Source organism: Heterodontus francisci, chromosome 33, assembly GCF_036365525.1.
Source record: "Heterodontus francisci isolate sHetFra1 chromosome 33, sHetFra1.hap1, whole genome shotgun sequence".
NCBI lineage: Eukaryota > Metazoa > Chordata > Chondrichthyes > Heterodontiformes > Heterodontidae > Heterodontus > Heterodontus francisci.
In genome coordinates, this window is record NC_090403.1 from 54462471 (window position 1) to 54487075 (window position 24605).

Consider the following 24605-nt stretch of genomic DNA (forward strand, 5'->3'; position numbering starts at 1 on the left):
GCGTTTTTTAAAGAAATCAATTCAATTTATTTTTTCCAGAGATGTGCATTCATTTGACTGCTATGTTTTGATTTTTAAATATAATTTCCAACCTTTCACTTGGATATTTTATAATTTATACCTAATAAGTTAAATATAATTTTAGCACAAAGCGTGAGAACTTCTACCATAATAAACATTCCATGAAGCAAAAAGTGAACACATTTTAATTCACTCTTTCACAAAGACAGAACTTTAATATATTTCCAACGCTCTATCGTCTGACAATGAACATTTCGCTGACTTAAACCGTAAAAAGCATTAGGCTCTTTATAAATGTTAAATCACATTTCACAGGGGTGAGAAGTATTGCATGCGATACAGACAAGCAGGCATTTGGATTGTGTGTTGCTTGCATTTAATCTAATAATTTTGCTTGACAATATCTTTAATCAATGCCAGACACCAAAATTACCATTTCAAAATAACTTGTAATATTATATATATATATAGAGAGAGAGAGAGAGAGAGAGAGAAACCCGTTCAAGTTTTAGAAAGAGCTGGCTGGTTCTCGAACATTTTCGCCGATTTTCTGCTGTGTTATTTATAATTCTGGCAAGCGCTTTGGATCATTAAAAAAAGTGTCAAACTGAAACTGTAGTTCAAACACAAATTAGAAAACGATGTGCAAGCGTGGAGCAGAAATGAAAACCCTGCATATTTTAGCAGTGTGGGGATTGTGCCGGGGAAGCCTCGCCGTTGACTCTCCGCGTTTGAGCCGCTCCGGGAGTCCTTGGCCTTTTTTTCACCAAAAAAAATCTTTATTGGCCGGCTGACCCCTCATACATCAAATTATAGAGCACCTTCCAAGACAGTACCTATTATCCTTTTTCTTTCTTGGTTAAGAGGGAGGTTCAAATGCTGGTCATAGAGAACACAACCCTCTGTTTTTCAGGTTTGAAATACTTTGCCGATCCATCATGGATAGTTAAAGCTGTGGCTGGGAAGAGGAAAAGGGTCCTAAAATATCGCCGCAAGGCCAAGCATGAGCCGTCCAAAAACATATCCAGTTTACACACGGGCAGAGAAAGATAGAAACAAAAGCACTTACTTCCTCATCTTCGCCGTGGCAAAGTAATACACTTTAAACAGCCAAGTCAAATACATATTTTGTGTATATTTTCAGAAAACAATCAAACCAAATGATTGAGAGTTTAATTTTGTATATATAAAATGGTCACCATCTCATTTATATGATTTTTTTCCTGTGATTTTCTCCCACATTATCAGTGCTGGCTCTTAGCAATAAAGGAGTGGCGAGATGTGAATTTCAGATTGCCGCGTTGTGTGTTTCGGGTTAGAGTTTGAATACATAGCTACCGAAACATCCATAAGTTTCCTTCTATTTAAACCAGATGTTTTTAGGGATATCTCATCTCGCCATGCTCGCTATACATTTAAATGTTGATACTTTGGCAGCTCCGTTTTATAACAATAGATGTAAACCTAATTTTAGGCAGTAGGTCAGATTTTTAATCTAGAATATTGACAGCATGACAATTAATCAAGCAAGAGGCAATGAAATGTAATGTAACAATGTTTTGTGTGTATTTTAAGTGAACTGGCAGTGAAAGTTTATGTAACTGCCTGTTAAGATACCAAACCCGAGTTTGTCTGAAGTTTTTTTCATTAATAATTATCATTTTTGGAACATTGCCGAAACCAAAAGAATTTAGCTGTGAGCTAATGCTGAATCTGATCTCTATTAAAATAGTTTTGCAGATAGCTATGTGAAATTTTTAGTTTTCTTCCAGGGCTCAGTGCAAGTGTGTGTGTTTTTCGTCCCCTCCTCTACAATCCCAAATAGCCAGAAATCAGGATCAGCCATGGCATCTGCTGTGCTTGTTTGGTGAACGCTATTCATGTCATTTGCTTTTGAGTATGTAAGATGGATCCATACCCGTTCCACTATTATTCTGTGGTTCTTCTAACCTTAGGTCAACTGCCAGGAGGCTATTGGAAGAAAACGTCACGTGAATCGGGGTGCCAATGTTATTCGATAAGGGTGTCAGGACCCTGACAGTTTGTGAAATAAATATTGGGAAACTACGAGATGCAAAAAACGACATACTACGACAACTGTACTCTATTCGGTGGATACACATATCAGGGAGCAAATGGTTTCAGCTATGAAGTGGCGCAGGAACCCTATCCACCATCTTCTCACGTTGAAAATGATTACCAGAGGTCGGCCTGTTCCCTTCAGCCAGCTGGCACCAGTGTTCCGCATCCCAAATCTAAAGACATCAATGGGAGCTGCATGCGTTCGAATCTCCCCGAGCACCGCCAACCTCCACCTGTCTCACCTCCCCAAAACCCCAGCAGCAACTCGACACAGCCAGGCACCAGCAAGACTCTGTCCAAGTCTTCCCACACCTCCACACCCAGCCTCACCAAGCAGATATTCCCATGGATGAAAGAGTCACGGCAAAACTCCAAGCAAAAAAATAACAACTGCCCCAGCACAGGTACACCAACTTTCTTTTTGCAGTTTTAGGTATCCAAACATCAAAAGAAAAGGCTACACGATGATTTAAATCAAAACATTACAAACACGAGTTTCAAATATTTACAGCACGTAAAGCCTTTGTCTATACATCGTTAACACTTTGTTGGCCCATTGTTAATATTAAAGCATATTGCTCTCACCCCACCCCCACCCCAACTTCTTCCAATGTCTCAAATAGTTATTATTTTGCTTTGAAACGGAAACATGTTTTAACATGTAATTCAATAAATATGTACACTGTGTCACTACTTCTAAACAGCCCGGAATGTACAATGTTCACGTACTGGCTGATTGGGAAACCAGAAAGTTGACATGACATCAAAATTTGAAGTAATAAAACGCAGGTAATACAAAAAATTGCAACCAGCCTATAAAGACGAGCTTCTGCTCGTCTTATTACTCGCAATAGCAATATTAAGCAGATCGCATGTAGCAGTTCTTGATTCTAAGGGATAATCTTGAATGGGCCATAATTATATAATTCGGTTGGCTACGTTGCAAATTATCATTTGCCCTGTCCTCTTTAAGTGTATCAGTTCAACTGTGGAATATATTGGTCTAAACATCGTGTCAATATGATTATGATTCAATTTTCTGAGCTCTGGGGATCCCACGTCATATTTCTAGTGTTGGGGGTATAAAACTTTTAATAACGTTTAATGTGAAATGATAGACCTTGATGTGTTAAAGGGGGTGCTTCTGTTTTTCTTTCAAGACTTATTAAATTTATGTGGAGAATTTTCTTGTTCAGATCGGTGCACTTTTAAAAGGTAATTATCTTTATTTTATTGCTCACAGCTGAAAATGTCAGTGGGGACAAAAGCCCGCCGGGTTCTGCCTCAAAGCGAGCGCGCACTGCCTATACCAGCGCGCAGTTGGTGGAGCTGGAGAAAGAATTCCATTTTAACCGTTACCTTTGCAGACCTCGCCGGGTGGAAATGGCGAACCTGCTGAACCTCAGTGAACGACAGATCAAGATCTGGTTTCAGAACCGCCGGATGAAGTACAAAAAGGATCAAAAAACGAAAGGCATGGTGAGTTCTTCCGGAGGACAATCGCCCACGGGAAGCCCCCCGCTTTCCGTCCAGGCCCCCACCGGATTTGTAAACGCCATGCATCCGCTTGCTAACAACCCTGCCTATGACGCCCCTTCACCGCCGCCTTTCAATAAACCTCACCAGAACGCTTATGCTATGACCACGAGTTACCAAAACCCGATGAAAAGTTGCCCAACTCAGCAACAGAAAAGATATCCTGGGACAGCTCCAGAATACGACCCCCATGCACTACAGGGGAATGGAACCTATGGGACACCAAACTTGCAGGGTAGTCCTGTGTACGTTGGCGGGAACTATGTGGATTCTATGTCCGCTTCGGGGCCTTCTCTCTTCGGCCTCAATCACCTTTCTCACCCTGCATCCACAAACATGGACTACAACGGTGCTGCTCAGATGGCTCCCAATCAGCACCATGGACCTTGTGACCCACATCCAACCTACACAGACCTTTCATCGCATCATCCTTCTCAGGGAAGAATTCAGGAAGCTCCCAAGCTGACCCATCTGTAGCAGGCGTAAGCAGGGAGCTTCACTGGAGTAAATAATAGGTGATCCTTTCCTTTTCTCATGATACCTCTTTGATCCATTCCCTTATTCGTGACTTCTTATTCATGTATGCTGACTTGTATTAATATATGTTGCTTACATTGTCCCCTCAACCAACCCCCCCCCCCCCCCACATAGAGTATGCCTGCTGCATCCCACTGCCCCCACAACAGCCCACCCCCACCCCATTACAATCTTTAGGGTCCATTAAACCTTGGTAATGCAAAATCCTAAAGGTTGTATATTTCTTTCTTGGACTTAACGTGAAACAGGGTAAATGAACAAATCTTCTGTCCTTTGAAAAAAGCAAAAGTGAAGACATTTTGGGTATTTACTGTTGCTGAATTTCCTTTGGACACCTGTATTGCACTTATTGTTTACATTTCAATGGGTGAAACAACTCATGTGAGGCAAGCAACTCCAACTCGGCCTTGAAGGAATCTTAAAACTGAGTAGCTGGTGCGTCTTTCAATATGTGTCTATTCTGGTGAACATTCAAATATATTTATTGATTAATGCCAGGAAAATATTTCTTCTTTTTTGTATTATTTATCCCCAACAATACGTATTTATATTAAAAAAATAAAAATCTGTACTTTTTAGTATTTACCTGTCGAAGCAGTTGTATTCATGTCACTGTAAACAAGTTTATTTTAGTTAATGTAAACTAGAACAAAAAATGTAGTTTTCTGTTACCATTGTACCTACAAATAATGTAGTTATATCGAAGGCATGGTGACTGAATTGGACAGTAATTGTATAGTCTTGATTTAGAAAAATATAGCAAACCCTCCTTTTCTGACACTCCTTGCCTCCTTCGTAGTTATTTTCCTTGCTAAGAGTTGTCTGTCAAACAATTCTGGAATAAATCTCCTGTTAACAGATTTTGTTGTATGGTTTATGTATCAATGATCAAACATGAAAAAAATATATATATGCAACCATCAAAACGCTATTAATAGGCTGTTTATATTAGCGTCTGTCTCTGAAGTAAACAACTGTAATGGCAAAACTATTCAAATCATACATTTTAAGCTTTCTGTCTCTCTCCCACACAGACAAACATGCATACACACGGTGGTAGAAGTAGGAAGCTCTGCCTCGTTTATAGCTCATTGCCTAATCATTTCTCTCCTCTTAAATGCTCGTCTATTCTAATATAAGGGTGGGCGGGGGGGTGGGTGGGTGGGGGGGGGGGATTTTTTGCGAAGGATAGTACTCGGATAATGCCTTTTACAAAACTAAATAATGAAGCACTTTTCCAGCTTGTAAATATCTTTATTACCAAACAAGGTCCAGAGACTTACACAAACATTCAGGAATTAAGGGGTAAAAAGTTTCCATCCGGTGTAAGGAGACACCACGTGTTGTCTGGGCAAAGCAGTCATTGGATCTGCAAGAGAAACAAAGACCAAAGCATAAGCAGCCTGCCAAAGTACACAGACATTTCCAGTTCATTCCATTCAAAATGAAAGATATTTTTTCTTGGTCTGGTAATCAATTCGTTTTATAAAGTGATGTTATCAGACCAGGACGTGTATGAGAATAGATTTTACACTCAAGGTTTCCATAAACTCTAAAACATGGGAAATAATTGGAAAAATAGTGTTAGCGCCATAAAAAAAACTAATTTGATTTCCAAATTATTCAGCTTCTGATACGAAATTGCAAAATGTAAATAGCTGAGAAGTTTACTGCTCTAACAAAACATTTTACTGTGCTTTTTAAAAAATTAGATTTATTTATTTTCACGTGCCCTAAAACAGTGTGAAGCAGGCCTTTTATAGTAACCACATCAAGCACTGTAGTTAAAACCATACACTGTAACAATAGGCTTTAACCTATCAAAGACCTAGAGAAAGAAAAGCACAGAGTGATTCTGGTTATCTAATCATACAAAACATGCATTTATTTCTAACAACGGTTAAAAGATAATTTTACCTCCTGCAGATCAATTACATTGACTCATTCTTCAAGTTTTCGGAACACTAACTGTTTAAACAGTAAGGCTGATCTTTTGTACTGTTCATTCGTGGTCAAGTAAAATTAATTGCGGAATATAAGAAAATATTAAATTGATTTGTTTAAGATATACTTATTTCTCAAGGCGATAGTTCACTGATCTGTTCTTATTGCTGCAATAGCAGTAACAAAAAAATCGACAAGAGTTAAAGTGGGCACCAGTTATAATTTCAGACATCCAATGTAATAATATTGATAATCATATTTCCTTAACTAATGTTCTCCACCTTAAAACGCAATCTTGGTAATTTGACCATCTGTGATTTTTGCAAAACTAAGATTAGCATTTTAAAAAATATACTTGTTTTTGTGTTCGTCTGATATCAACATGAAAGGCAGAGCTCCTTCAATCAGTTCCTAATCATATGCACAGTGATATGGATCATTTAAAAGCCACAGATCTGTGTGAAAGTTTTCCTGAGATCGTATAACAATTCTCCAGGGTTTTCCCAATACAATTTTGCAGCTGATGTCAACCAGAGTTAAAACGATTCGGCGCCATATTGTTCGATTACCGACCTCTCGTCGCCCAGAAAAAAGCAGCTTCCCAGCAAAAAAAAGCCTTAACACATTTGCTTTTAATGGCGATCTGCAGAATTGTTTCAATCATTTAGCGTTCTTCAGATCTCAAGTGAACATTAACCTACTCTTTTACCATCCGAAAACCTATTTTATTGTTGGCACTATTGGGTGCTATTCAATTAATTCCATTAATCTGTGTATCCCCTTCTATTTAATGTATTATAGACTTGTCCTCAGCGTCAGGAATCTTATTTCACTGTTTATGGACTCGATTTAATATGTGCATAGTTAGAGAGCGCCTGTGTACAAAACAATATTAAAACAAATGGAAAATATTTAACTTTATCGCGTTTTAACTCGTAAATCTTTTCGGAATTTATTGTTACTTGTTAAAGATCAAAGACCTTCAGGACTAGGAGTAGGCATCATTTGAAGATATGCGCACAATGAAAATAAATCCGCAGCTACCAATTCAAAACAAAACCACACGCCATGTTACATACAGCCTTTTCTCACGTCACATTTTAACCAATTATTCCTCAGTCAATGCTCGCGGTGCAACCTTCACACTCAATGGCTCACAGAGTTGTGCGGATAAAATTGCTGCTAATCTTAGTGGCCGGATCACGCGTATTTTAAAAATTAATCAAATATCCTAATGTTGGGATCATTTTCTTACTGATTTAAGGATAGATTTCGTCTCTTCTGAATTGTTTCAGCATTGCAGAGGCCTGTGAGGGCCCGCACTTAAATACTTGCACCCACACACGTTTTGACAAACAAAGGTTTCTAGGCCCCATCGCACGAAATTCATTACACGCCCCACACAAGGTTTCACCAGGAGGGATTGTTGTAAGCTGAGGCAAGGCAATGTTTTATATATTTTCCCTTGAAAACGTAAAGGGGCCCTAATCTGACTACATCTTTTCGTTTGTCGTCTCACTCAGCCATCGTGAATTCACAGGGTTAATATTCATACATGTGTTTGCGGCTTTTGATTTAAAAATAAATTCTTTTCGCCACCCGCTTTAATACAAAGATGGTCAGAAAGGAAGGCCAACCTCACTTCCTGGCATTTGATATGGGGAGGCAAATTCTTCAGTGTTTGCTCCCGAGCCATAGCTGTCAAGCTCTTCTGTGGGAAAGATTGATCGTGGCTGCCTTCAGTTCCTCTATGGATTCAACTTTTAAAAAAGATTTCTATTGTAACTCTAATGCTAGTTACTCTTTGAAATAACTTTTTAAAATGTCTCTCTTGTACACAATCACAAGTTTTTGATAAAGCAGCAAATTTAAAACGAGTTTACAATAAATTCTTGTGTTTTAAACAAGTTTTTGGTTGAAAACAATTTTAAAACAACATTCCCCCCCACCCCCGGCCACCACCACCTCCCACAAGAGGACATTCTGTCTATAAAGTTTGGATAGAGGGGTAGATGCATGAATGGATAGATGGATAAATAGATAGAAACATGTTAGAATAAATTTAGACTCGATAGTAAAATAGGTTAAAATAGTTATTCAATAATTTCTCACTATTTCAAGCCTTCCTCAAATTAAACTTACCTGCTTTCAGAAACATCTTCTCTGCTTTGAAAAATTACTGTAATAGCATTTATATCCGTTCGATATTTCGAAAAAGCGCATTTTGTGAATTGTGTCCAATGACAGACATTTAAAGGGTTTGAAACTTTCCTGCAGGCAAATAGCAACTGCCCGGCTGATCTTGTGAAAGTTCTATTTTGTTACTGGCCCTCTTGTCAAAACTTTGAAGATTAATGAGGTACCTTGCTAATTACTCAAGCCGCCAGATTTTAGGTGCAAATCGTCTTCACTTGAATTGCAAAATACTGTGGTATAATTGGGAGAATTAAAAAAAATTAATCAACATTCAACCTTAAAAATAACGAAAGGCACGTGAAAAATTGGCAAAATCTGAAGATAAATGTACAATTCTGACAGCAAAAATAAAGTGGAATAATTTTTTCTTCACTTTTTTGGATCAATTGCAGAGATAATGATTTCTTTTCATAGACAACAAATTGCCATTGGGCAACGCCAATCATGTGACAACGAATTTGGTCCAATTTCAATCTAGTCCTCAGTTTAATAGAGTCGGTCCCCATACGCCTTGTAATATCAGAGATACAGAATTAAAGCCTGAAAATATTATTTTTTCTCGACCTGCAATATTCATAACTTTCTCCATTCGGGATTAAGAAGGCCATGAATTTCGAATTGGAGCGAGAGATTGGTTTTATTAACAGCCAGCCTTCGCTCGCCGAGTGCCTGACGTCCTTCCCTGCTGTCGCTGATACATTTCAAAGTTCATCAATCAAGAACTCGACGCTTTCACACTCGACACTAATTCCTCCTCCTTTTGAGCAGACCATCCCGAGCCTGAATCCCAGCAGCAACCAGCCACAGCCAAGTCGCGAAAAGCGGCCTTCAAATGGCCCATTCCCATCTGCTGCCGCGGCCGAGTTCCCATGGATGAAAGAGAAAAAGTCATCGAAAAAAAACGAGGCACCTCTGTCATTGTCAGCTCCGGTCCTTGGGTCCTCTCAAGCAGCGGAGTCTCCGACAGGTCTGCCCAAAGTCCAGACTTGATCTACATCATTTATATAAACTATATTCTTAGATCAAAATGCGTAATTTACAAAACTCAAACTTCAGCGTGCAGTATCTATACAAATTAGTGCCTAGATGACAAAGTCTTATAAAGCACGGGTTAATCTGGAATTTTATTGCCGTTTGATTTACGAAATGCATTTATAATTGACGGATCCAGTGCTTGGCTCTAAAATGCTGATTTATTATAATATTTTATTTAATGTTGTTTTAATATGCGATTTACATTGTGAAAGTGCTTCGATATATTGTAGATAATGACATTTGCATTTTCGGCGGCCATGTTGTTCAAACTCTTATAAGCTGCAGCAACTCGAAGAGGGGCAAGAATGTGTTCTGCTGTACGAATTTATCAATTTGAGGATATTTATTTAAAGGGTAAAGATTCTTATTGACCGGTTGCAAGAAAGAAACCTTTACAAAGCTAATTTCAATCTAATTTGTGAAAGAATGGCTTTTGCCGAACAGAAGCTATTGCAATTCTTTTCAATGTGCACGTCAAACATTTACTTTCACTCCTCCTCACGCTCTTTCTCTCTCTCTCTACCTCTCTCTTGTTTGAAGGCCAGGATGAACAGGATAACAGCAGCAGCTCCCGGAGATTAAGGACAGCCTACACAAACACGCAGCTCTTGGAACTAGAGAAAGAGTTTCACTTCAACAAATATCTCTGCAGGCCTCGCAGAGTGGAGATCGCGGCCTTACTCGACCTCACCGAGAGACAAGTTAAAGTCTGGTTCCAGAACCGACGCATGAAGCACAAGAGGCAAGCACAGTATAAAGAAAATCAAGATCGTGAAGCTAGTTTTTCCAACAGCTCGCTTCCAGAGGACAAAGCCGAGGAGTCATCGCCTTACAGCCAACCTGTCGAAGCATCAGGAACTTATTTAGAAAATAAAAACTGCGCCGAGCAGACAAGAAAGCTAAACCAAAACACACTTAGCAAAGAACTCCAAAACTTGCAGGATCTGACAGTGTGCGGCAGCGAGGGAAAAGCCAAAAGCCCCTTCTACCTAACGGCCATTGCGGAAAACGGGTTTACAACAGGCCAGAATTGTACCTCTGGTCTGGACTCTCTCAGTCCGGAAGCCCTGGAATTGATCACTCTGCCAGATTTAAACATGTTTTCTTCGGATTCCTATCTGCCGTTCTCCGATGGATTATCTCCCAGCTTGCAGGGTTTCATCGACAGTCCTGTGGATAACCCCGAGGACAGTTTTGATTTTTTCACCAGCGCTCTCTGCACAATAGACTTGCAGCACCTTAATTATCAGTAGCAATTCGCAAGACATAGGGCCAGTGTAGAAATTCAGCTATGTTTAAAAATATGTTCAGTGTTTCCTATTTTAAATTACAATAATGTGGAATAATAAAGACCTGTGTGATATAGGATTGATCTCACAGTAAATAATTTATCCTTCAGCCTTGACCTGGAGTCTACAAGAATTACAGTCTTTATTGTACAGGTATTTAATTAAATACAGTTTTATTCAATTGCAGTTTCTTAAATTATGTCAAGACCGTGAAAAAAATTGCAGATTCCTCTTTTCACTAACTCAGGAAAACATATATATCGGAATTGTATTTATAGTAAAGCTGTTTTATCTTATAGCCCCCAAAAGGACAACTGTGACGAGTTACTTTATGTTTTAGAGGTAGCCTATTTATTACAAATTCTGAAATAGTGAATTTTAAATTATTTATTGTACATTATTTTCATAGTTTAAATAAAACGACTTAATTCTTTAATGCATCTTCACTGTTTGTGTTTCAAGGTGACTGTTAGTCTACTTATTCTTTTAGAAATCTATGCACCAAGAATGGAATCAGAAATAACTTGTGCAGAAAATATTCGCTGTAAGTTGACAAAATACGTAAATCACACTTGATATTAAAAAGTAAATCACAGTATTTTTTATCTAAGGAGAATTGTGTCTATCCTGAATACTTGGATTGGTCGTGCTGGATCAACAACAGTAAAATGGCAGGTGTTATATAGTCCAGTAAATGTCCTGTACAATCATCGCTTTAAGCAACAAATAGGATGGATAACCAAGTGTTGTAAGCTCCTTTGGAGCTCCTCTCCGCAATTTTTTCTGTCAGTTGTACATGACTTTGTATAAGGTTCACTTTAGGCTTGAAGACGGCTTAGTGAAATGGGTAGACAAAATGTGTATTTTAAAAGATAATTGTAATTTTGAATGTTAATGCCATTTCTCTCTTGTGTTTGACGCCCTCTCCCCGCCCCCACGCATTCGTGAATCAGTGATCAACTATTACTCAATGAAGTCCCATCCAGTCGCTGAATTGAGGTTTCTATCTCCCTGGTTTTGCCAATTTCTGAAAAAATGAATCATCTAAGGATTTTGTAGCGTGATTCTGTAGAAAACTACTTGAAGAAGGGTCTAAAGGGATCAAAGGGTATGGGGTGAAAGCGGGAACAAGCTACTGAGTTGGATGATCAGCCATGATCATAATGAATGGCGGAGCAGGCTCGAAGGGCCGAATGGCCTACTCCTGCTGCTTTTTTTTCTGTTAACATATGAAAAGATGAGGGAAAGTGGATTAAAGTAGATATCTCCAACATGGAGCAAGAACTCCTATAGGTTTAATGGGCAGAATGGTTACCATGTGTGGATATGTATTAATTTATAGAATGTCCATTTTAAATTTTGCTTAAACGGTATTTACATAGCACAGAACATAAAACAGACCACCAAAATATGGAAAACGCAAAGTTTATTATAAACACAGACCAACAAATGCCCCATGGTGGTAGTGGTGGTGTGGGGCGGGGGGAGGGGTTGGAGGTATCGTTGGGGAGGGTGTCAATGTCTTTCCTTTCCCATCTATCCAAACGGATCCGTTTTTTTCACTAACCATTGCTGACTGAAAGAATTTAAATGTCACTTTTAAACAAGTATCTATTTTTGTACAGGTCTCCTGAAATTTAATCTCATTTAATTGGTGTAATTTTTTCTTTTAAATACCTGGGATTTTACGTAGTAGGTGCTCTCTCTTTCTGATGCATAACAGTATTGCGAAAAATGAATTGGGGGGAGGGGGGTGGGGAGAGACCGGGAGAACAAAACGGCGCGGAATTAAAACGTAAGCTTCGGCGAACTAGAAAGAAAAAGGATAAAATAATTTAGGAAATAAAAGCCAGAGGAACTGCTGAGACATTAATAAAGGTTGCGGCCAAATAGTACGTTGAGACAGGAGAAATGTTGCCCGACAGAGAGTAGGAAAGCTTCGCGCAACTCGCCAGAAAATAACTAACAACATCGATCATCAGTTCATTTTTTTTTATTTGCAATTGTGCTTCACTTTCCGGCACCCACGCCCCCCGCGCCCTGCCAAGGGAGGTTTATTTACAAGATGTAATTTTTTTTTGTTGCTTAAACTCATACATCAAGCTGCGTTATGAATGAGGGGGTCATCTTGAGAAATCAATCGCAGTGACATAAAAAATAAATCATATTATGCATTTGCCTAGTCACGGGTGTTTCCCAAGCAAGGCAGAAATTTGGTAGGGCCTTCGCAAATGTTCTACAGATAATGCTGCAAACATCATGATGACCGGGTCCGCCTCATCCAGCCTCAAAATGGCGTCATGTGTGCGCCAGACACTAACACTCTCGCTATTTGCTGACCACTGTTCTACGATATTTTATCTGCATCTTTTCTGCTATTGCTGTTCCATTACAATATAAAATCTCAAATTTTGATTCGTAATAATTTCAAGATACTATGACGCACTTATAGAATCGAATCCTCTATTACACTCCCCCTCATTTCTTAACTTTTCACCGCATCCACCCCCCCCCCCCCCTTTGTCTCTCATTTCTTTAGTCAGTCTATCGTTTATTGATCTTTGCTTCAACTTTTAGACACTGTATCTGTTAAAACAACTAGGACTGTATCCAATGCTACTTATATTACCGACTGCAGTTCAGCTATTATTACTCGATGGGTTTCCAAAAATGCAAATAACACTCGAGAGTATTCCCGTCTGATGACTTAGAGGCAGGCAACGTTTGTGGTGTTTCTTTAACAATAGCACGCTTCGTATTTTTTCACCATCTAAATCGAAGGGTCGTGAGGTACAGAAAGATATCGAGGCAGAGAGAGGGGAACAAAAACAAAGTATGAATCAATAATTTTAAAATAAGACTGAGAATGAATGACCCAAAAGAGGAAGAAAGTTTGAGGACAAGACATGTAGGGTAAATGCAGAGACAGACAAACATGCAAAGAGATGGAGAAAAACAAAGACAAAGACAGACACGATGAGAAGGATAGATAGAAACTCGTAAACGGAGAGGAAGAGAGAAAGAGTTCCTTTGCCTATTAAATGATTCTAAGAGCAGATGGCAGAACTGGCTCCCTAGGATAGAGGAATCCAATAATGCAGTCTGAGCGCGATGACTCCAGGAAATTCTAGAAGTTAGCCTTGCCATAGAGTTATGTGCTCTGCTTTATTCCAATATAAATGCATGACAGTTTAATTGAGTAAAAACTCCTTCAACTTACGTGTGCAAACCTTGACGTGTTATCAATACAAATCTCTAACGAGCGCCTCTTTACATAGCATAATGACCAGTAAAACTTGCTTCACGTCCAGGGAACACGCCACTGACAATTACAAATCAATTCTGCGCCCACAGAACAACCTTAATAAATGGGAACTAACCACTCAATTCGACCTTCCTTAAAGACATAGTGTATCCTTTTTTTCCTCCTCCTACTTGTCAATTTCTGATCAATTTCATAAATTTAAAATCAATCGCTCAGACATATTTTTCCATGTACTCTGATTGGCTTGGAAACCGGTAAGTCAATAAACAGATAGCTGAAATAGAACTTAAAATATTATTTAAGAAAACAAATACTGTAATAAATTTAACAATTAAACACTAACTGTCAATAATAAAACGATTACATAAGTCAGAATGACAAATGCTAGGTACTGGATTTGTATATAACTGGTCCCTAAATTAGACTTTTAAAAGCCTTGGGATGTAGTGAACAGTCTTTTAAAGAGGCTGCCTGTTGTTTACACAGAAATCTACAAATCATGCCCCAGAGTGAAGGACTCCTATTGCTTATCCATATTGTACCGTCCATTGATGGTGGTTGAAACATAGTCTGCAACACACCGCATGGTTTCTCGTTTTTGAAGTGCTCCATTTCTTTTTTACACACCGCTTCACTTCTCATTGTATCGAGGGGGCAGTACTAACTACCGTAAGTGGATTTGTGCAAAAATGCTATCCCATCGGACCTTACAACATGGACACCCACCGCCAGCACACACGTCGCTATGGCAACTGAAGTGCCCGAAGCTTTTGCCTGAAAATAATACATTACAATAGAATTTAAACAGGACACCAACTTTAATAGTGCAGCATTTCGCCTTTCCCTCTATTACCCTAATAGACAATCCCATGGCTCGTTAACCCATTCTTTACCCGGACCTTAAAACTGTACAACTCTTTCTCGATTTTCTCTTCTCTCATAATCTATTGGCCTTTAGCACCCAAGTTTGGTGTCACACCATTTCTTGTTCGTTTAACTCACCGTCATTCCTCATCTATCTTACTATTTTCAAGCTTGTCCTACATACAGGTTTGATCCTTCACCTAGTTTTTTCCACAAAAAATGTTTCTGATTTCTTGTATTAATGTGTTCGAAATCTTTTAACAGGATCTCCCAAAGGGACTTCACATCTGGTTTAAATTGGAGCCTTGGGAAAAATGGATACAGAAGAAGATTTTTTTAAGGGACCACAGCACAATGCTGAACTCTGCTGTGTGATTAGAGCCATTCTTACCGCTTATTGAGTAGGGCAGATGGGACCTCGTGGTACCTCAAACATCAGTGCCCCCTCAAGGTGGCATTTGGATATCAGTACTAATTTGATGCACTGGCGAAGGGATGGAATTACTTTTCACTTTGCAAAAATGTTATGAAGTTTTAGAAGCAAAAATAAAATACACATTTTATATTTCTCAAATAAGGTATTTTTAATTCTTTGCAAAATACTGCGTACTGGTAATATTCTTCCTTTAACTAATACAAGGGGTGATATTATTCTGAAATAAAGACTTGCCACGAAAAGAGGACTGGCTTACGTTTTCGTAAATATATATTCAAAACAATAAAAGAGTAAAGAAATAGGTGTAGCGTTTCTCAGTGAACTGAATCGAACGTTACAGCTTTGATAGACTCTGGGATAAAATGAATCAGAGAGATATGATTGCGTAACCACATAGTTAAGGAGGTTGACATAAGAAAGAGATCGACATCAAGAATTGTCTGCAACTACCATTTGAAATATTGACTAAGGGGTTTAAAGTCTCTCTAAGAATGTAATAAGTCTGCAACTCGCTGCAGTCCGAGAAAAGCAAACCTGCAACATCTCGTTGAGAAGCGGATCCTCCAATTCTGAATCAGTTCAGTCTCTGTGTCTCTGAAAATAACTATTGCCAATGACAGTACTTTGTACTTGAAGAGTGAAAACGGATTCTGAACATATAGATGCAGTTATGACCAGTTACAAAAAGGTTCAGCTAGTTTCAATGCATGATGGACGTTCTTTGCTTTTAGCAAAACAGATTCGAATCTGGACCAGTGAAAAGGGAACGTATTTTAGTTCACAATTCAGCTAAATACCTAGAACTAATATTGCATAATATGGCATCAAATACATTATGCCCGCTTCCAAACTATCCTAATCAATAAAACAATCCAGTGTGGCTTGAAAGTGCTATTCATTTCTGTCAATCACCTTCTTTCCATTTACACGCAGCTTAAATGGAAATTGCTAGTTTATTAAGTAATCCGTGTCAGTACAGTTATTTTCAAGTGATTAATTAAATGTCTTTCATAATAGATGGAAGGCTGCACGTGGGTGCATAGTCGGACGCAAATCTATTGTGTCGAATTGCAACAAATATAGGAAACGCAAGCAAGACTTTCTGCTTCATAGTGTTTGTACACTTTTACTAGCCCAAAACTTTTACTCGCCAGAGGTCCTTTAGTCAACCAATACTGGCTACATCTAACATCCTGCAAAAGCAGCTGGCAGATGAACAGCATTTGTGGCGCTCACTCACAATCCTGTGTCAGCACGTGTTAAATCATTAGTTCAGTGAAACCTCAGCAAGTGGCAATGTTTGGGGCATTGCTGTCATAATACTTTATTGAGTTACTTATATGTTGTATTGTAAACCAAAGATTTTTTTTTGTAGATTATCATTCAGTACTGGGGATCCCTTTCGGAATTCTGATAGTTAAAATAACATCTGCGGGGGTCGTCTAGTTGTAATATACCTCAATGATGACTATATGCTTGAAATAATGAATCTGTCTCTCTCCCTAGCTCACTTCTTGCACCCATCGTGCTTTCTTTTCCTCGTTTGCTTTTTCGTTCTCTCTGTTTCTCATGTTTCTGTGAACCTTTGTTGCTCTTGTCCTCTATTCTTATTCGTCAGTGCTCCCTTTTCCCTGTCTGTATCTTTCCCTTGGTATTCCTCCCTTTGTATCTGGACTTATCCATCTATATCCTTTTTCTCTATCATTCGCTCTCTCTCACCCTTTCCCTAAAGGGAAGTGTGCAATAATAAGCAGCAGCAAAATGAAGCTGACATCAAACATTTAAATTGCTCGCTGCCAGAGCTGCCTTTGACATATGGATCCACCGACTGAATGAGTGAAGGCAAAAATAATGTTTCTTGAATTCGGTGACAGTGATAAGGTATCATTATGTAGAAAATATAAGCTCTCCATGAACCTAACAGATGGCGGACGACGAACAGCTCGAATGTCTAGGTGCAACAGTGACACGTCGCATACTGTACAATTAATCTTTTTCTGTTAACTGAGTAAATTAGTATAATTGTAGGCCCCGGGCTTCTAGCTAATCACCACTAAACTGTGTGTATATATGTGATAACCCAGAATGTAAAGGGAAAACCGTCTTATTATGTCAAACATATTAAACGTGCTTTAATGCTGATATAATAGTACATATCCTGACAGCTAACGAAACTCTACTGTGAAGGACATTATTTGGGATGCCTTCAATTCCACCAAAATATGAATAATCACCATTCACTTTGTCAAGATATTCTGCCATTTTTAGTTAACTTGAGTTTGCTGACTTAGGTAAGATGCATTTCAAAACTTTAACCAAATTTATGACCCACAGAATAACCACCAACCCCCGCCCCCAACTCCCCGCCCTCGTGTAAAATCGTCAAAACTTCAGTCTGAGCGCTGGAAAGTAATATCTGGCACCCACTGATAAATTAGATGACTGATTTCTCCCGTAGTGCTGTCAGCATTGCATCTATTACAGGTGCCTAGAAACCTTATGATTAAGCTAAGGATGTATAAGATGAATATCTCAAAGTTTACTTAAAAAACAAAAATGTTTCTAAAATTCAAAAGCATATAATCTGTTTAAGTTACTTTCGTTATTTATGATATTATTGATGAATTGACTGGATGCATTACTTTCGCAAGGCAATCACTTCTTCGCAGTGGAAATAAGTCTCTTAAATATACATTATCTTTGCTTTAATGGTGCAACCAGGCTGAACTCCCAAATTATAGAAAAGATTCTATTGGATTGACATCGTATTTTTAAAGTTTCATTGAATTCCCTGTACAGTTCACTGAAGGAACAGAAACGACAGCAGGGGTATGCTTTATTACAGTACACTTCTGAATTTAACCCATGGTTTTATGACACTATAGCAGATCCCAGCGAATTACAAAATTGGGACATTAAAAACGGTAATTAAGCAAAATGCAATTCTAACAGGGTAATACTCATCTATATTACATTTGTTATGAGACCTTTTATCAAACATCCCATGAGGAACATTACATTTCCAAAAATCATAAGGACATCTCATAGCTTTTAATCCACTACAGCATTCACCAAAGATCATTGCAATTCATTTCAAACGGATGCTTTTTTTTAATAACCCCTCCTCCACAAAATCGGGATCATTTTTTTCTGTACTCGTGCTTTGATGTTCGATTAATTTCCGTCTACTGTAGACTTTTAAAACGCGGTTAAGCGAGATACTATGCACCTTTTCAAAAATGAAAACTGCTCAAATCGACTATAAGGCAACGGTTTGTTCCTTGCAATGTCCCATTATTCGAATAAAACATTAAAATATATATTAAATTACCTACTTAAGCTCTGCTGTGCTTCAGTAGGATAATATGCCCATGCTTGTAGGCAGCTGTGGCTCTTGGTTTGACCAAATTTTTTTAACACTTTAAAGACAATCTTGAATAATACCAACTTTCTTCTCCCCCCGCCCCCCCCCCCCTTTTTTTTGAAGGCCGATTTGACGTTTAAGTGTTGTTATCAGATTGATGCGGATAACTTTGATTGAAAGCTTTTGTGATGTAAATATCGCCGCGGTGATGGATCACCTCATGCAGTTCACTAACATCAGGAGGCCCCTTGCCATTGGCGACTCGGGGTCACGTGAATGTCCTCTTGAGTGATATCGTTTGATTGCCAGCGAGCCATGGAGGAAGTTTACTGGGTGACATAGTGCTTGGGGTTTCAGGGGCAGGGAGAATCCCGAACAGGTTGACCGTCCATCACTGGCAGATGGACAATACCAGGATGAACTCCTTCTTAGAGTACGCAATTTGTAATCGTGGGACGAGCGCCTACTCATCCAAGGGTTACCACCATTCAGAACAAGGGATAACAGCTTTCGCTCCTTGTGCAGGTAACGTTGACAATTGCAATGGTGATGGACGATTCTTAGTAGGAGGAAGCGCACACAATGCACTCCAGCATCAGCACCAGCCAGCCACTTATTCGCATCATTCCAGTCTGGGGAACCCATACGCCAGTTCAGGCCCCAACAACTACACGACCCAAACTTGCAACCCGGGTTACAATCACCATTACTTTTTCAATCAAGAATCGGATGGGGCGTACTTTCAAACCTCGGGGTGCACTGGCAATATAGCATCTACTGTAAATCCGCTTTCAGACGCTTATTGTGGTGTCTCAGGGCCGGGTCAGTATCAGCATTCCTACGGCCAAGAGCAACAGGGTTTGGCGTATGGGATTTATGCTAATCTGTCTCCATCTCAAGAAGGGGAAAAGGAACCTTCCTGCACCTCTGATTCATCCTCTTCGGGCCAGACGTTTGACTGGATGAAAGTGAAAAGAAACCCTCCGAAAACAGGTTAGTATAAGCAGCGCTCTAATCCTTTCCATATCTGTAAGTGAGTCAAGTACTGGCGAAAACCTAATTCAAGTACTTTCCAACTTTCACAATTTAATTCTTTCAAATTGTAAAATAATATTAACATTAACACTTATTTGCTTCCGGAAACGTCTAAAGTAAATGAATAATACTTTGCCCTCTGTTTGAACTCTGTAAATTAAGACCTACAGTTTTCGGCTGGGTTTTGCAGGCACCCATTTCTGACGCCCCTCCCCCTTCCCCGGAATCAATTGGAGTAAATAAGAGATAAACGTTCGGTTGATTCTGAAATTTATGGAACTGACCTGAAAATGGCAGACAGGTCGTTGTGAAAAGCGAGACTGCAGCTTTAAATGCGATGTACACGGGCCTGTCCGTGTAACTCTACTCGGTGAAACTTCATGTCTGAGTACAAGTTGCTAATTTATTATTTAAGATGCATGTTTCAGTGAGTTGGTTTAGTGCACTTTACAAAACAAGTTGAGACACCATTTATTAGAAAAATTCAACCGGAAGGAGCAAGTATTTCGTATTGACGTTGCAATGGCTTAATTAGGGATTAATGGTATCTTTTAGAGACTTGCCGTTCAATGAGCTGAATTCAGCCTAAAAGCCTGGTGTTGAATTTTATCTTTAGCTTCCAAGTTCCGGGACACTAAGTGCTGAAGTTGTTAGTTAATGCTGGCGGGTGGGGGTTACTCATGTAGGGTCGATCTAATTGTTTTCCTTTTCGTTTTTTGCAGCCAGAATTGCTGATTACGGGTTAGGTGGCCAGACAAACACAATACGTACCAATTTCACCACCAAACAATTAACAGAGCTGGAGAAGGAGTTCCACTTTAACAAGTACCTAACCCGCGCCAGGAGAGTGGAGATAGCGGCCACGCTCGAGCTGAACGAAACCCAAGTAAAAATCTGGTTCCAGAACCGCAGGATGAAACAGAAGAAGCGGGAAAAAGAAGGATTCGCTCCCCACTTCTCTGCTAACGCTGCAAAGGAAACCGGGGACGGATCCGACAAGTCGACAACTACCTCTCCATCCACATCGCCTAGATCATCGACATCAGAGAACATACACACCTCTTAATTCAGGCTATCAAAAGAAATAACAATGCCGTTTTTATAAAAAGGGACAATATGACTCTAAATGCTTTTATTACAATTTATCGATGTTAATTGCCCTCCCTTTTTATGTTACACTTGTTATAAACTCAGGGAAATTACCAAAAAAAAACATTGCACTTTTCCCATGTTTACAATGCCAGAATCCCATATTTTGATACTGATGATTGTAATACAACATAATGCCCAGTTGATTGTAGATAATAATTATATATTTAGCTTGCGATTTTGGCTACCCGTCTTAAGTTATTGTTAACTTTACAGGGAGTCTGGCTTCATACAGCCTTACTGTCTATGCATAGGTGTAGATCTCAGTCTATTTTGTATTTAAGAAACATGATTTCAAACGGAATTGTTTGTATATATTGGAAATTGAGAAAAACACACCTTTATTCTGCAGTGTGAAGTGTGTTTTATGAAATCTGTGGTACTTTTTTGATTGCACTACTAATACTGTAACAGGGTTATCGATTAAAAATATACATGCTAGGTTTAGAAAGGAGATGGAGACGTGATGGAATTGAGTGGAGAATGTAGCAGGCGAGTGTTAACTGTTAACAGACAAATACTAATCTCGTTCGTTTACTTTTGTGGCATTTTATGCTGTTTCTATTGCATGATCAAAGCTTGGTTCTTAAATCAGAAGGTGTGACTGGATATTTTGTTACAACGGAACCAAATATTTCCCAAAAAAATGATAATTCGGAAAATGTTTGACTTTTCAACTAATTTAAAGCCTTGCTGCAGGTATCTTTTGATGTCAATGTGAGGAATGTTGGAGTGGACATGCTCTGGTGCCAAATGTGTTGTAATTAGGCAAAATACATCTACAAAGATTTCCTCTAAGTCACTACTAGTCGAGTTTACGAATTTGCTAGCAAAGCCGACCACGGGAGATTTTCAAAAAAGGGCATCGCCGATGTCGCTCGACATGGCGACCCGAGCAATTCTACTTCCAAGTGCAGTGATTCAACTCTTTACTGAGGTTTATCAATTTAGCTTTCTCGGCCCTTTTAGGGGCCCTCCCAACATGCTCACCACTTTCAAATTACAACCCTACTGTTCAGCTACCTCATTCCAATAAAATCGGTTTGCTAATTATAACACAATTTGTTTCTTGACTGTTTTCATTTCTCTTGGCTTTTTTCTCCTCAAAATAACACAGGTTGTGTAGGAGGCATCTTTCTAGGGAGGGCCTATGATCGAGCTATAACATCTATGACAATACAATGATCCGGAGCCATGTTTTATTTCCTGTAGTTATTGCACTGTGAAATGTTCGAATCTATAGTCAGTAATCTGTCTGCTGGCAGTCTATAAATAAACCAATGCACACAACTAGATCACCGAATAGTTGCTTTTTAACACATGAAGTTACCCTTCTATTGACAAAATACAAGAACTTTAAGATATGCAACTGAAATCAAACAGCTCAAAAGGTGTAATTTCAGGAAATATCTGATCCAATGCTGCTCAGCACTGCTGGAATCTTAAAGGAAGTATTCTTTGGAGGTTTAATATCGTTCAGGAACAACATTAAATAAACACTCCTGGGTCGCGTCTTTAAAATAAATGTATAGGCGAAACGAGGAATGCAAGAGCAAACTCCGGATGTACGAGTGACCTTTTTACCTCCAAACGCCTCTGGGATTAACAAACAAGTCAACAAAAGCCGCCTGAAGATGACACCATTGTCCATCTCAGGCGGAGAACACTCAAACTTTCTATGTGAGAACGAATGGAGAGAGACTGGCAAAATTCAGAGTAAACTGAATGGTACAAATAATACAATAAATCACAACTGATATTTTAAAAGTAATCACCCTGAAAAGATTGAAATTTTCGATGTATATTGGTGGTTTTAAGTGCCGTTTAGCTCTAATGACATAAATCGGGATACAGAACATGTATTCATTTTAAAGTAAACCATTTCTCTACAATAGCCACCGCCCGAACAATCAAATTATACGATGACGGGAAGAGATTAGATTCCTATGGCGAATTTAACGCAATGCAAAAGTGCACTAGTTTTTAACTTCCAACAAAATTAACCCACTTAACATATACACTGTGACCTATATAAACTTACACACATGATTCAGTGGAGTTCCCCTCTCACACGCACATACATACTTACCCCCACGCACACATGTGTAGCTTCGCACAAAATGCGTACCTTCATGTATAATCTCAACACACTGTCACGCAGTTATAAACACATGCTCACAGATATACAGAAATATAAATTACACGTTTAATATTCACATACACAGAGATACATACACGCATACATACACACACACACACACACATCCAGACCTCCTGTCACAAACGTCCTGACAAACGTACACTCGAGACGTTTTATTCCATATTTCAGCAAAATAACGCACTTTAAAGATCCCTGGGTTCCGAAGAAGGGTCACTGACCCGAAACGTTAACTCTGCTTCTCTTTCCACAGATGCTGCCAGACCTGCTGAGTGAATCCAGCATTTCTTGTTTTTGTTAAAGATCTCTGGGAAAGGTTTCACTGGTCCTGCCGTCATCTTCAGTAAAATTTATTTACGTGGAAAAATGCGCAAGAAAAGTTAGACTACATCTTGATCAGGGGCAAAGTTAGAGCTTCTGAAGCTGGGAGAAATGCATTTGTTCTCTTCTCGATTGTCGAGTAAATCTATTAGATTCGGAAATTAGAACAAATATTATATTGTAAAAAGGAGAGTTGCTGGGCCCGAGGGAGACAATGTTTGAGAATTCAGAATGCTTGAGAAGTTGTGTTACTTTTGGGGCGAGATGTTTAGTGCAAACTTGATTGCCTCCTCCAATCATTTTCATTTGAAAACATGTTGATTTTCTACTTCTGCTTAAAGAATACTACAAACTTCGCCTGTACCAGCACTCTGGACAAAACTGCATGCATGAACAATGCATTTCAACCGAATATCTGCACTGGAGAACAATGATGTAACCAGGGAATTCTTCTGATCTGGCTTGAGTTGCGGAGCATAACAAAAGACAGTACAGCTTCCCATTGAAATGGGGAGTTGTTACCGGAAATCGTTGCAAACTACCCGGTTTCTCCATGGTACGGGGTTTTGTGCATTGTTACTGTAAACATCTGAGGAATTCGCCGACTGTACAATCTTGCCACGTAATAAATACTGTTTTATAGGTCAACATTCTATTTTCGTTGACAAGCACACGCATCTTTAACCCTCCCTCTCAATGCAAACTCTGGTGTAAATTACATACTTCTGATGTCGCACTTTTTCAAACCTGCCTTTGAAATTCATTGAATGAAAAGTATTCGGAGTGAGTGACTGCAGCAGAAGCTGCAACAGCCGTCGCGTTGCCCCTCCCCCTCCCAGTAAATATATAAATAAGTGACGCTGGTATTCACCCCAAAACATCTTCAGAAAGCTGAAAATAAATAAAAGACAATGTTCGAAAGTTCTTGATGGCTGTAGGGGATTTAAAAAAAAGTAATTTCAAAGGGACTAACTTCTGTCCTGAGTGTAAAGACCACAGCCATCTGCTCCTGACGACTTTGTGTTAATTGCACTTGTTTTGTGGGAGCTTTTATCCTCGCTATGTGATGTCTTTTGATGTAAAGGAAACCGCACTCATAAAATTTATGACGGTTTCCTTTGAACTATTAACAGACATTAGTCATTCGTGCTTTCCTCTCCACAAGTCCGGTGTTGTATTGGCTGCAACTTCACGCGTTTTACAATTAAATGCTTCTTGTATTTAACCAAACGCAAACGGGGCACTTGTAACCAGCTACAAAAAGGACGCGAAACAACAATAAGCGAACTTTCAGCATTTCAGCTTCTCCGCGCTGATATTAAGTCTATCTCATTTAAGCGTCGAGGTTATTATCATAAAATATTTCCCTTAAA

General features: G+C 39.1%; 3 protein-coding genes across 7 annotated transcripts in view; all 3 read left to right on the top strand.

Moving 5' to 3' along the window:
- hoxb3a (homeobox B3a) overlaps positions 1–5036 on the top strand; it is a 33340-nt gene extending 28304 nt beyond the window's left edge. For both annotated transcript variants that reach the window (XM_068013596.1, XM_068013595.1), the window contains 2 exons: positions 1977–2507; positions 3347–5036. In XM_068013596.1, coding sequence (XP_067869697.1) covers positions 2093–2507; positions 3347–4116 — 1185 coding nt within the window. In that variant the 5' untranslated portion in view covers positions 1977–2092 and the 3' untranslated portion in view covers positions 4117–5036. The remainder of the gene's footprint in view (positions 1–1976; positions 2508–3346) is intronic.
- A 3754-nt stretch (positions 5037–8790) lies between these two features.
- Positions 8791–15258, top strand: LOC137348231 (homeobox protein Hox-A2-like). 2 transcript variants are annotated; one of them, XR_010969101.1, is made up of 4 exons: positions 8791–9283; positions 9892–10982; positions 11103–11184; positions 15034–15258. XR_010969101.1 is itself a non-coding variant. In XM_068013609.1 (2 exons), the coding sequence occupies exons 1-2, from the start codon at positions 8923–8925 to the stop codon at positions 10602–10604; spliced, it is 1074 nt and encodes a 357-aa protein (XP_067869710.1). In that variant the 5' UTR covers positions 8791–8922; the 3' UTR covers positions 10605–11072. The 2 variants fall into 2 exon arrangements, 1 of the variants encoding a protein (XP_067869710.1); XM_068013609.1 differs by lacking the exons at positions 11103–11184; positions 15034–15258 and having other exon boundaries at positions 9892–11072.
- A 3712-nt stretch (positions 15259–18970) lies between these two features.
- On the top strand, positions 18971–21771 carry LOC137348232 (homeobox protein Hox-B1-like). 3 transcript variants are annotated; one of them, XM_068013610.1, is made up of 2 exons: positions 18971–19562; positions 20327–21771. In XM_068013610.1, the coding sequence occupies exons 1-2, from the start codon at positions 18971–18973 to the stop codon at positions 20668–20670; spliced, it is 936 nt and encodes a 311-aa protein (XP_067869711.1). In that variant the 3' UTR covers positions 20671–21771. The 3 variants fall into 3 exon arrangements, 1 of the variants encoding a protein (XP_067869711.1); XR_010969103.1 differs by lacking the exon at positions 18971–19562 and adding an exon at positions 19850–19992 and having other exon boundaries at positions 20327–20416; XR_010969102.1 differs by lacking the exon at positions 18971–19562 and adding an exon at positions 19850–20031 and having other exon boundaries at positions 20327–20415.
- The last annotated feature ends 2834 nt before the right edge of the window (positions 21772–24605 follow it).